Below are 13,573 nucleotides of genomic sequence, written 5' to 3'. Positions count from 1 at the left end.
TCAAATGATTTATTTTTAAGTTTGGGCAAATAGATTAGATATACAACATAACACACAAACCACCACACATTGAATATTTTTGGGAACAGCACAACTATAAAGTCTGGGGGAGCAGACGATTCAGGGGTGAAGCGATGCTGAGAAACAGCATTCGAGGGGGGATGGGGGAGGAAGGAAGGCGGGCCCTCGACGCGGATGCCGCAGGTACAGGTTAGAATGGCTCCCACCCTGGGGCCGGGCTTAATCGCGGCGTCGAACCGGACCAGCCTCACCCGCGAAGGCCCAGCTCGGCTTGAGGGTGAACGAAAATCACACATAACCGGCAATACTTAAGACAAAGGGGCTCTTATCTAGGTCACTTTTTTGGTTTGTTGCCCTCCTCCCAGCCCCCGGCTGTGTTCCCAACTTCCCCCAGCGCTGGCTCGACGGCGCCCCTCAAGTAGCCCCTTTGTCTGGCAGCCACCCCGTTCCCCTTTGTTGTCCACCGTTCCTCCTAGAGAGGGGTGGGCTGGCCCCAGACCTCGGGCATATGAGGAGGAATAAAGGGATGAGGACGAGAACACCCGGGCACCCTGAACCGACAGCGATGCTTTCGAGCCGTCTACCCACCGCAGCCAAACAACCCCTCGGCTCTCCGCCCGGGCCTGGGATGGGGGCGGGGCGCGGCGCGGCCGGCGTCCTCTGATTGGCTGCCGGCGTAGGGGCGCCGCGCCGCGATTGGGCCGCGGGACTGTCTGGCGCGAGGGCGCGCAAGGTGGGGAGGGGGCGGCTGGAAGCTGCTGGAAGTCAGGGGGCGGGGCGGGCACGGGCGGTCGGGGGCGCGGACGCGGGCGCGGCCGGGGGCGCGGGGGCGCGGGCGCGGAGGGAGGGCCGAACGGGTCACCGCCCCCGGCCACTCCCCGGCCCCGCCCCGCGCGCTCCGACCGCGGGCGGCCAGGGGGCAGGCGCGCCGGTTGCATCCCCATCCTCGGCGTTGCCCGGCTCAGGCGCGGGCGAGCGGCGCGGGCGGCCGGAGCGCGGCGGGTAGAGCGCCAGGCCGGCCATGGCCACCACTAGCACCACGGGCTCCACCCTGCTGCAGCCCCTCAGCAACGCCGTGCAGCTGCCCATCGACCAGGTACCCGAGACGGCCCCGCTGGCATCGCGCCCTCACCGCCCCCTCCGCGGCCGTGTGCCATCCTCGCGGGAGCGGGGACCCGGGGCGCGCATTGGGGCGGAGGTCCCCAGAAGGGACGCGGCGACCCGCCTGTTATTGTCCGCCCGCCGCCTCGCGTCGGGTGCCCCTCCCCAGCTGCCTACCCAGCCCCCACCCTGCCCTGCCCGTGCAACCCGGGGGGGCTCCGGGCACCGACGTGCGCGCGTGCATGCTTGGCCCTGCTCCCCGCCACAGCAGCGCGGGACTCGGGGCGTGCGTGCGCCGGACAGTGGGCGATCCGAGTCCCCAAGCCTCTTCCAGTGCGTGGAAAGGCTGTGCTTTGGCGGAGCCGAGTGTCTGTGCCCTGCACGCCTGACACCCGTTGCTCCTCCGGGAAAGGATGGATGTGTCTAAGTGGAGAGTGCGCTAGACACGGCGTGTGTCGCGTGGAGGATGCCAGCTCAGGGGTCAGCGGTCGATCGGCTCTTTGGGACAGTTTGCGTTGAAGTGTGGCTTATTTTAGAGAGAGGCAACAGTTTGGAGGAAGGCAGAGGTTACGGAGAAAAGTCAAAGTGAGTTAATGATCCCAGGGTTTCTAGCGGAGAAAGTGGCAACCTTGTAGATAGGAGAAACCACCCCACCCCGCTCACCGCGCCCAAAGAAGCATTTGACACTGTGTTAGGAAGAGTGTCATTTAAGTCCTCACTTAGAATTTGTATGAAAAGGCCTAAGGATTATTGAGAAATAAACAACATTGTGATGGGAAAAGCAGCGCCATTTTTATTCAGAAAAGAAAGTTTGGAAGTATTGTGTCAGAGTGACATTTAGGGTAGTTGCTGGTGGGGCTAGGTAATTGCTGTAGCCCTAGGCTAGAGGTAGTTCACTGAAAATTTTGCTCCAAATTATTTCAAGTGGACTTGCTCTAGAAGTGTTTGACTTTACAGGGGATCCTGGTTCACTGTCCTTGTCTTGAATGTGTTGCTGACATTGCTGTCATCGGGGATTTCATTTATAATACAGGATTCCTCTGTGTCCAGACTCTGTTTCATAGCAGCAAGATGGGAAAGGACTCCAGTGACTAACATTGTGACACTGACTGTTTTGTGCTTCACCGTTTAAAAAAAAGAAGACTGAATTATGTCCAATGAGTATAAAAAATATCCTGCCTCCTGTTCAAATCTGCATTCTTTACTTATATTTCTGTCTTAACTGTTGGTTCTTAGTAAAATACCTAAACCTGACACATCTTGAACAACAGTTACAATGTGTATCATGTGAATAGATTCAAGTGCCAGTAGTGAAATTAATCTTACACGGTAAGAAAGTAGTCTTCTCTGTTTATTAATAAACTGATCAGAACTTCGGGTTTTTTCATCTTCTCAGCCCTGTGGAGGATTCTCACTTTTCCGAAGTGAAGCACAGTGTGTGACCATTTAGTGTATTTCAACCCTCTTGACTTAAGTAGGCTGCTGCCAGGGTGTCGGCTAATGCAGGGTAGATGTCTGTTTAAAAAGTGCTTTGCTGCTGAGAGCAAGGGAGGTAGGCCTGTAACTTTTCACTTATCTTAGGGAGCAGGAATATGTTCTCTCTCCCTTTTTGTCTCTCTCCCAATCATGACGAAATATTTTCCTTACTGTACTAATACCTTTTAATTGATATATTATACTTATACTTTAAAAGTGATGTTAATGAACTCACTGAAAAAAATCTCAGCAATCCAGAGCAAGTTCTTTTCAGTGCTGACATAAGAGGGGAATCAAGGGAGGGGACAGGGCTTAAGCTTTTGACTTTCCTCCTTTATTATCTACAGGATTTGATTTGGTGCCTTGGACACCTTCGTTCCCTTGGGAGCACTCTGAGTTTGCACAGCCATTTGTACCTTGGGTTGTTTTCTCTAAGCAAGTGTTAATAATGATGGATTAATACCACATAAGCCTTATAATGAACTTATAATGAAAAACAATATGGAAATGAATGTGTATGTTCATGTATGACTGAAGCATTGTGCTGTACACCAGAAATTGACACAACATTGTAAACTGACTATACTTCAATAAAAAGAATATATATATAAAAAATACCACTCAAGCCTTAACTTTTTAATAAACTGTTTCTTTGAAGCACCTAAGAATTGACTTCTCTGCTGATAAAGCTCTTAGAATAACTAAAAACTCATTTAGTAAAATTGGTTGAATAAATGGTTATTGAGCCATTATTTTGAAGTTGAGCAAAACAGAAAATAATTTTGGTAACATGTAAATTGATTGAGCCCAAGTCGAGAGAAAACCTAAGGGTTAGTTGTAATCAAATAGTGTGATTCAACAGGAAAAAGACAAATCGGGAAATGAAAAGTGTAAAAATATAACTTGTTAGTTTGTTAATTTGGTATGTGCTGATTAACAATGTTTAGAAAATTTAGGAAATTATAAAAGCAGTTGTATGATGTCAGAGGAAGAAAAGGGACCTTAGGGCCAGAAAATAGTTTAACTTTTTTATAAGAGCGAGTGTAGAATTTATGAAATGATAGACATGATTGGTATGTATGGAGTATAAGAATGTACATTGCAGGGTCTAGTAGGAGAGAAAGGAGGAAATATTTTGCAGTAAGGCCAGGCAAGGAAAAGTAGCAAAGGATCTTGCTTGCCTTAGACTCCAGGATTCTTTCATCCTTCCTGAGAATTCCAGAGTGACCTTGAGATAACCACAGTATTTGTTAAGTAGGCCTTACATTTAAATAAAAATACAGAATCTCCTATTGAGTGAGGTTAAATGATGCTTTAAGATGGGACAAATTTAGCATATGATGTTTCCCCTCTCTAGGCCTTGCCTTCCGGACGACTTTATTTCTGGGTGGTTGTCATTAAAGGGAGGATTTGGGTTGAGGGAGAGCTGTGCCAAAGGCAGGGGCCAAACGTGCCACTGGGAAGACGTCAGATGCCATTGAACATAATTGTATTCTTTGTTAGTTGCTGATGTGGTGAATTTTTAAAAGACCCCAATGTGAGTACCAGACAAGAGAGAATAATTATATGTCCCAGATCAATCAACTTTTTAAATTTATATAGAGGTTTTTTGTTTGTTTTTTTAACCTCAACATTATATGTTGTGCTGCATTTGACTTACCTAACCCTCTGAGCTATTAGACTGAGGGGTCTGATAACTAGCCCTCCTCTTCCTTCTTCCCTTTATTTTTCCTTCCTTCCTTTCCTTTTTAACCATTTTTCTTTCCTTATTTCCCATGATGCTGTAATTACTGTAAAATGGGAGTAAATTTCCCTGGTGATGTGATGTCCAGGATGGCGTACTTGGCAGACAGCCAGTTAGGGATGAGACTGGCCTCATCACACAGTCCTGTTTGGGGACAGGGTCCTTGTTTTAGAGCTGATGTGCTGAATTTTTGGGGTGAGGGGAGGGGCAAGGGGGAGACTCAAGATATTTGGAAGGGTTTGGAGGAGGGAGAAAGAAGGACCAGCTGTTTGTATGTTACCAACCCCCAGGTCATCATTATAAATGGGTAATACCAGGCAGTTTACGGATCTCTTTCACGTGCGTTATATTATTTCCCTGACTCCTCTCAACGCCTTATGAAGTCAGAAAAAATTCAAGGCCTGAAGTATTTTAGCTTTAGGCAGATACACAAGTGCGGTGTTAAGCATTTGAGTTAAAGGTCAGTTTTAATTTATAATCTTAACTTGTGGCAAATAATTTTGGAGGGTGGTGGTTTTAGATCTGGGGTGCCAGTGTATTTTTGGAGGACAGGGTGGAGAAGGGGAGCTTCCCAACACTGGAGTGCTGGTGGGGGTGGGTGGGACAGGGAGACCCCCGTGTGGACGCGAGAGAGGAAGAGCACGGAGGCTTATGAAACTCTGCTTTCCTTCTTTTTGGTCATTTTGCTGATTGCTACTTGTAACACTTCCCCATCCCCCGCTGAAATAATGGGAAAAGAGTGGTTTAAAACGTTTATGGCTTTCAATCCTCCTACAGCTCTACTGGGATAAACCCCATTTTATAGATGAAGAAATAAATGACGTTCTCAATTTTGAGCCTTTTAAGATTATGACTTTTAGGAGAAGAAGGTGAATGGCAACAAAACAAGCAAATCAAAGATTTATTTTATTTTAAAGTTGCCATTTGAATGCTTTAGGTTTAGGACATAAATATTTAACTCATTTGTCTCTCCTGTCTACTTTTACACCCATAATGAGCCTCAGTCTTCTTCACGAGAGCCCTGCCGTACCGAGGCAATCTGCTGTGGAAGATTCCTCTCAACAAGGAAGGCATATGGGCCTGAGAATCTTGCATCTGTATTTTAGGCCCTGTCAGTTAACTAATTTTAGATCTGTCACTTTACATAAATGAGTTTCCTCCTGTGTAAAATGTGTGTTGCACTTAAGTTGTAAAATTCCCTGATTCTGTGTTTGTTTCATCAAGCTGTCCCAAATTCTTTTTGGACTGAGTTGGAGGGAATAGAAATAAGAACTCAGGGGAGGCAAGTGGACTAATAAACTTGGAACTTTTCAGCAGGAAGTTGAAACTGCCTCTCTGGTTGCCCTGAGGCAGCAGCGAGGCAGAGGACCACGGGCCCTGAATTGCAGCCCCTGACGGTTTCCCTGGGCCACTTCCTTTCACCCACAGGAAGTTGTAGGGCGCTGGTGGGGGGGAAACGGCGTGGTTGGTTTGGAACCAGATTCTGCCAGCCTTGTGCTCGTTGGCAAATTACGATGTGTATATATTTAAGCCCCAGTTTCCTCATCTGTAAAATAAAGATAATGAGTGGTATCTCTGTTGTAGACCGTTGTGAAGATCAAAATACGTCATCTATGTAAAGTGCCTGGCTCCAGCTAGTACTTGCTGCACATTCCTTTCCCCTTCACACATTCCGAAATATGTGGAGTTTGTCTTATATTTTTCTTTTGGAAAGTTAACATCTGTTCATATGTATTCCATTTTAAATCTCCAGGACTTCCTTTTTAGGAAAGGAGCCATCAGGCTCAGGGTCTGTCATACCCCTCTCACAGCGATTAAAGTAGGATTAAAATCTTGTTTTGAATTTGGAGTCAAAAGTGGTTTTTCTGCTTCCTACTGCTCAAGAGTTCTTTGTCTCCTGCTTTAAAAATGCTTCCTTATGCCTGGGTGAGTACAAATAAACCTAGTCTGTGTTTATTGGGGCCCTTCAGGGCTGGCTTTCCAGGGCAATAATCAAAATGGCTCACACACAGCTTCTACCTGCAGTCAATTTAACAGGTGGGATTTGTTGGGCCAACTGGCGTCCTTCAAAGTCCAACAACCCCCATGTCTGAGCTCTGTGGTAAAGTACATTCTTTACTGGGCGTATTTCCACTAACAGACTAATAGCCCCAGGTAATGTCTGCCTTATCAGAGTTAAACCCCACCCGCCTTTCAGGACCCTAAACCTCTTACCTCACCTACAACCAATCAGACTTGTGCACAAGCCAATCAGGCACCTTGTGACCCAAATTTATATAACACCCCAATAACCAGCCCTTGGTGCTCGCACAGGCACCCCTCGTCTGTGTGGCCCTCTGTTTTCTGTGGCAGTGTACCCTAATAAACCCCTTTCTACTCCCATGCTTAATCTCTGGTAAATTCTTTACCAACCCGTGCGTCACCATGTCACCAGCCAGCCCCCTTGTTGTGCCCACAACAGGATCCTACGATGATAGAACTTGGTAAGATTTTTTAAAAGTAGAACAAGCCATAAACAGGGCTCTCAGAAGAGTCACCATGTAATGATTTTACGAACACCATGGGTGAAGCCTGAAGTCCTGCTTTGGTTAGTGTGTAGGGTGTGGAAAAGGGGAGATGGCTGACGTGTGAAGAGACATTCAGGAGAGCTGAGCAGGCGGTAGTGATGTGCCCCCTCCTTTCTTGTCAGAATTGTAACTGTTCTTCCAAGCCCGCATCCAATGCACCTTGCATGTGAATCTTTCCCTGAATCCCATCTGATATGACTGCTGTCTTATTTGAACCACAAAAGCTTTTTGGATTTGGCACTGTTCTGGCATTTATATTCTGCTTAATGTTGCATGTGTCCATCAGGGTTTTGGTAGGAGACAGACTGAACTAGGTAACCAGGGAGACTTTAAGAACCATTTACTAAAATATGGGCAGGTGTAGGGAAATCCGCAAGGAATAGTGTGGTCTCCCAGTACAGCTCCTCTAGGCCTGGACGGGCGAGAGGAGGGAAGAGCCTGAAGAGGGACCAGAACCCCATGGGGGAGCTTGGGGGCTGCCTGCCAGGGGGCAGCCGTGGCCCCCAGTGAGGGACCAGGCCAGCCTGTGGTGGACTTGGGGGTGGGGGAGGGGGGATGAATGCCCCCGCCTCCCGCCCTGTGTGTCCCGCTGGTGTCTCCTTCACAGGGTTGTGTGGCGCTTTGGGGACACAGAGTAAAGGGGGGAGTGGATCTGGAGGGCATTTAAATCCTACCCAGGACATTATGGTTGCTAACACGTACTTTACAGAGTTACTCACTTCTCTATGTGATGAATACAGATAAAAACCTTTTTGTCAGGCTCTTTATGCACATCCTCATTCTGTCTCTTTTCTTCTCAGTCACCCATTTTGAAAGAATACTTCAGTCTTGCTTTTTCCATTTTCTTAATTTCTATTCACTCTTACAGCCATTATAATCAGACTTCTGCAATAGTGATAGCCAAATCCAGTGGGAAACTGAGACAGGAGATGCTGACTGGCCACTTGTCTAAAACTTCACAGCCTCCTGTTGCAGTGAGTTCTAAAGTGTGGCTCTGAGACCACTAGAATCAAAATTCATGTGGGATTGTTATTAAAAAATATATATATATTCCCAGGGTCCACCCAGACCCACTGAGTGAGGGCCAGGGAACATGCATTTTTGACCAGGCTCATTCTTAACCCCCTTCCCCCACCATCAGAGGTAGAGAGCTACCTGGCCACATTTTTTAGTGTTCTCCATATTATGAAAAGTCTATAAAAGTGTAATGCATTTTTTAAATGTTTGCATGTAACCAATTACCATGTAATCTCCAAAATATAATGCAGTGTAATGGTGCTATTGACAACATAGTCACAATATTTGGGAAAAAATAAACTTTATGGTGCAACTAGGCAGTTGGCCCTAAGTTTTTAGTTGAATGACGCACATGCCTCCAGTCCTGTCACTGTATCTCTAGTGACCATGCGTATAACCTCTGTGTAGGAAATGTCAGAAGTCTAACTTTGGGGTCCTTCCTGACTGTGAGGCCTGCTCACTGATTCCTACTGCCTGCTTCCCTCTGGGAACCCCCGCCCATTCTCTCTCCCCGCAGGAGCAGGAAATTGCCAGAAGCCCCCGTGTCTGTGGAAGTGGTCAGGCTGGCAGTTCAGTCCTGGTCTGCTGTCTGAAGTTCCAGCACAACCAGTTTACTTCAGGTTCCCCCAATACATTTTCCTGTCTTTTAACTGCTTGCCTTTAATCAAACGATTTCCTCTGCCTGAAATCCCCTCCACACTTGTTTGGCCTGGCAAGCTGGTATTTTGCAATATTCAGCTAAATCCTGTACCTCCTTGATGCAGCTTTTAAAGGTCTATCCCATCCGTTCTAGTCATTGCCACTCCTTTTCAGGCCTCTGTTGTATGTGTGACATGTGCCCTGGGTAAGTACACACTTCTGCCTGAGGCCGTGGATGTCCTGGCTGGGGCCCTTCGAGGAGCTGTCTCTCCAGCCTCTGCAGTGTTTCTGCAGTGAGGCTGGGGCTTCAGAGGAAGCTCTGAGAGAAGACAGCCAGCCAGCCAGCGGTCCTGCTCAACCTCTGTCCTGCGTGCTGGGCTCCCCCAGCCTCTCCTGCGTCTGCAAAGCAGAAGCCCACCATCACCTAGGTCTTGCTTTCTCAAGAAGGAGTTCCAGGGCACGTTTTGGGTGTCTTTGTCCCTTTCCACTGGCTACTTGTGGGAAATGTGTATCATCCTCACTCTGCAAAGGCGTGGTGGGAGAATCCCCTTGGGTTTCTCGGGATTTGGCTGCCTTGTCAATCAGGGCCTCCCAGCAGGCATTGCCTCCTGCCCCTCCCCTGCTTTCCCCCCTCATCGCACCTGCAGCACATCATTCTTTTTGGTTACTTCGCACGCCTCCCTGCCAGGCTGTAAATTCCTTAAGCATAAGGCCTCCTCTTACTCAGGTCTGCATCCCTCATGCTCAGGACCAGTGCTGGCTTAGAGGGTGTTTCAAGTAAGCGGGGCGAGGGTGGAAAGGAGCACAGACCGGCTAAATTCCCAGCTGATCGTCACTCATTAGCAGTGAAGCCTCAGCGTGGACTGAGCTTTAGTGAGCGTCAGTTTCCTGGTCTGTAAAATGGGGCCGGGGGCCGGGCGGAGGGCCAAGCACAGCGGGGGCTCAGCCCGTGGTGGGTGCTGCAGCTGCCAAGATGCTTTTCCAGGCTCGTGGTGGGCACGGTCTGCGTATCCCTTGGTTCTTCAGGGTCGGTTGCATTTGCAGCGATCCCTTTTGTGGGTATCGGAGTGTCCGGTGTGTGTCAGACAGCGTGCTAGACATACGGGAAAAGAAGAAAGGGGCTGCAGTTTAATGCAGTGATTCTCGCATTTTCCAAGACAGCAGCTACCAGAGGAGTTGGCCGGGCGGCCAGGCGGAGGCCCCTGGCCCAGGAGGGACCTTTGCCCAGCTTCTGAGCAGCCCTGCAGGGAGGGGCTTTTCACTTTGTCAGCGTCTTTCGTTGGCACCAGCACCCTCTCTGGCTACAAGATTGGGTGTGGGGTCGGGAGAGCAGTGGTGACCTTTCACTGGATGAGGGGCTCCTCTGTCTTTGCAGCTCCTCCTCGGGCCCCCCAGCCTGCTGAGCTCCCCAAATCAGGTTCAGTCACCATGACCTGGTCTCCTCCATCTGGTCACCACTGCGCTTCTTACTGGCCTTGTAGCCATAAGCGTTAGGGGGCCTGTGCTGTGAGGTTTATGGAGATGGCTGCACAGTGCGTCTCCGTGGATTAGGAGGAAGATGCATCAGTCTTTCTGGCAGATTTTTATTTTCTTCAGGAGGGTTACTTGAAAGGAGATGCACAAAGCATGGAAGAGTTTTGGAGGAATGCGACTGAGTATTCAAAGGGAGATGAAGATGACTGTGAGAGGTACCAGTATCCTCAGCTGGTCAGTTATGTTGTCATTACACCGTTGGGTGGTGAGGGGTGATGGGAAAGAGAAGCTTTATCAGTGCTGTTATCAAGCTATTCAGAGAAAAGAAGCCTTCAGAGTGCAGAAAGAACAAAGGTCTGCTTTTGGTGTCCGCTCTCTCCCCTGACAGTGGGGTCCCCGAGATACTTACTACACCTCCCCCCTCTCCCCCCTCCCGTGTCCCCCAACCAGCCAGTCTGGGGAAGCCTGACTTTCTCGGCCAGCAGGACGGGTCATCAGTGGATTGTCCCCGGTGGCCAGTGTCCTCATGGACTGAGGAGGCCAGGGGATCAGCCCAGGTGCCAACCAGATGGACCTCATTCTTCATGCAAGTCCAGGCCTCTGACCAGCTTGCCTTGCTCCTGTCTTGGCATCAGACAAAGATGTAACATACTTTTTGTTTTAAACCATGATCCCATAGAAACTTCAGCTTTTAGAGGTTTTTCTGTGCCAAACTAGGTATCTGTGGAGGGTCAGAGTTGTAAATAATACATACTTTTAGATATATTTAAGTTACTCAGTTACATGGATATTAAAATAAACAGCTCCCAGCTGTTACAAACACACACAAAATTCTGAATCCCTTCATTTCCTTTTCAAAGGTAAATCGTAGGTAAGACTACAATGTGTGAGAGACATTCAGTTAAAGACGGAGAAAGAGGCTGTGCCTTTGTAAGGCCACTAATTTCGGAACCACTCATTCTGGGTACTCGATAGATAGTGACTGAACTGAATGTATCTAATTTAACAATATTAAATTCAAAGGTAAATGTAAAGATTTTCAGTGAAGTTCTAGAAATTAATTGTATAGAAGGGGAATTGCCTGAGACCAGCGTTGAATTTTATGAATAAACCCTGGGAGTTCTTGTTTATTTTAAGGTATTGTTACCTGAGGAGGTCATGGGTTAGGCGAAGTATTGCCAACATAAATTCCAAATCCCAATGTCTGGAGGGTACCAGGCCAGGAAGATAAATGAACACAAGTGTAGATGCAGCCGTTTTCTGAGGTCACTTTTGCAGATGGTCGCCAAAGCTGATTTTTCAAGGGAAGCTGGAATTCTGGATTTTTTTTTTTTGTGGAAGTCTTTTTGAGCCCAGACAACACAGCTCGGCCAGATTTGGTTTAGCGGCCGTCAGGAAATAGGTAGCAGTTTCTGTCGTGGTTGACGGTGGTCAGTCTAATCTGAAGGACACTGTTGTGTTCTGAGACATCAGAGGAACCTTGAAAGACTAGGTTATAGCCATAGCAGGGCAGTCAGGGCCGCAGAGGGCTTGGAATGCGTGTCGTGGGACAGATGAAGATGTAATTCTTGTATTTCATCACTTAGTAATTTCATCCTTAAATTGGCCAACAGAATTTCAGGTTAAATTTTGTCTGACTAGTTCTCATCTTTAGGAAAGGGTCAAATCTCAGAAATAATCTTGAGAGTTAATCCCCATTAAGGTGGGAAGGTTGGAGTTTCACACGGCTGTCACCTTCTTCTTTCTGCAGATCCAGTGTTATAGTTATTCACCCGCCTGCCTTGTCCAGGCTACTTTACGAGGTGTGACATTTGAAAAGAAATGCCTAGCTAGTGGAGGATCAAGTCATACTTGGAAAGGTCTCGATTGCCTAATAAGTCTCTACCGATGTTTCAGTTTTTTAAAGAGTATACATTGAATTTTGGCCAGAATATTTTATCTTGTGATAACTGTTCAGGCTTTGGAGTTTGAGTTTCACTGTGAGTGTTAGCGGGGCCTTTTCTAATACTGGGACTGGCACAGCTGTTCACGTTAGCTACTTACCAAGAATAGAAGTGACGAAGATTTTCAGTATCTGCTTAGAGCTGAGGGGATGGGGTCGAGGACAGGGCGGGGGTACCCTTAGCTGGTCTTTGGTGCCTTTGGTTACTAAATGGTTAAGGGTCCTTCATCTGAGATTATCCTTTTGTTCTTGGAAAATATTTTTAAAGCCACATAGTAAAGGAAAATCTTGGTACATTTGGCATTACAACATCAAGCTTCAGCCTTCTGTTGGAATCGAATGGAAATTCTGATAAACTAATCAAAGTCGAAGGCTAGAATTCTGGGTGTTGTTGAATTGTGTATTTGTTACACTTTTCCATATGGACTGGAATGTTTCATTTCTAAAGAGTTAGGTTTCTTTTTTAAGGTATGAAAATATAAATTAATGGAGAAATAAATATGCTGTTCCAAGAAGGTTTTTGGCATAGACTCCATTTTAGCACACAGGACTATGAAATAATTTATAAAGGAACTGTGTTAGGGATATGGCATTTGGTAGGAAACATGTGAGTTGATTTAAAAAAAAAACCCTACTTGGAATATTAAAGACAAGAGGATGTTGGGACCATTTCAGCAAAGACAGAATAGATTGGAATAGGCCAGAAGGCTGGTCTTGCATTGTTTTCCTTTTTGTATTGATTTTATTGCGATCAGGAACCTCTGGAAAGTAATGAGAATATTAAGCCTTTTTCCCTGCTTTTGTCTCTAACTCCAGAGTTGGTAAATGCAGGATATTGAAATTTTAGCTCTTGTAAAATGAAGAGGAGTGGCTGTACAGGCCAGTGCCCTGGCTGGGCTGGTAACGTGGGTTAGCAGGTAGGTCAGCCATCTTTACGTCGGACAGTAAACAACGTACAGCAGGGCGAGGCACAGTAAGGGAAAGCCACGTGTGTGGCGTGTGACTGTCAGTTACGTTCCGGGGAGGACGGACTGGGTCAAAATTAAGACCCTTCTCTGAAACCGGGACCCAAGGAAACTAGGTCACAGCAGTGTAGAAGACAGACCTTTGACAAATTGGCATCATTCTGAGAATCGTAGAACTGGGAAATGTTAGTCTGTAGTGAGGGTTGTTACTTTTAGACCATTTTTATAACAGGAAGTTGCTGGATTGTGGCTGTAATTTTAGGTGTTAGGAATTACCACTTTGGTAGTAAAGATGGGAACAGATAAGTAGGTACCATTGTCCATCGAGCACGTGATACAGGCCAGGGGTTATCTTGGCCCTGGAGAGATGCAGAGGGGAGTGAGGGCTGGTCTGGCTCCTGAGCGTCTGGTCTAGTGGGAGAGAAGGGCAGACCCCAGGCACAGCTCGTGAAGAAGTGCTAGAAGAGAGGGGCTGGGGTCAGTTTGGCTAAGGCTGCTGAGCAGAGTCCCAGTGATAAGTCAGAGGCTTTAAAGATAAGAGGAGGCTTGGTTTCTCACATAACAATTTTGATGTAAATGGTCCAGATTGGTGGATAGTTCCCGGCCACCTGGTCATCCGGAGACCTCT

General features: G+C 47.4%; 1 protein-coding gene across 2 annotated transcripts in view; it reads left to right on the top strand.

The window, feature by feature from the left end:
• The first annotated feature begins 911 nt into the window (after nucleotides 1-911).
• MBOAT2 (membrane bound glycerophospholipid O-acyltransferase 2) overlaps nucleotides 912-13,573 on the top strand; it is a 110,821-nt gene continuing 98,159 nt past the window's right edge. For both annotated transcript variants that reach the window (XM_074341630.1, XM_074341629.1), the window contains exon 1: nucleotides 912-1,117. In XM_074341630.1, the coding sequence (XP_074197731.1) occupies nucleotides 1,043-1,117 (75 nt within the window). In that variant the 5' untranslated portion in view covers nucleotides 912-1,042. The remainder of the gene's footprint in view (nucleotides 1,118-13,573) is intronic.

The sequence above is a fragment of the Camelus bactrianus genome, chromosome 15 (assembly GCF_048773025.1).
Source record: "Camelus bactrianus isolate YW-2024 breed Bactrian camel chromosome 15, ASM4877302v1, whole genome shotgun sequence".
NCBI lineage: Eukaryota > Metazoa > Chordata > Mammalia > Artiodactyla > Camelidae > Camelus > Camelus bactrianus.
This window is presented reverse-complemented; position numbering and strand designations above follow the sequence as displayed.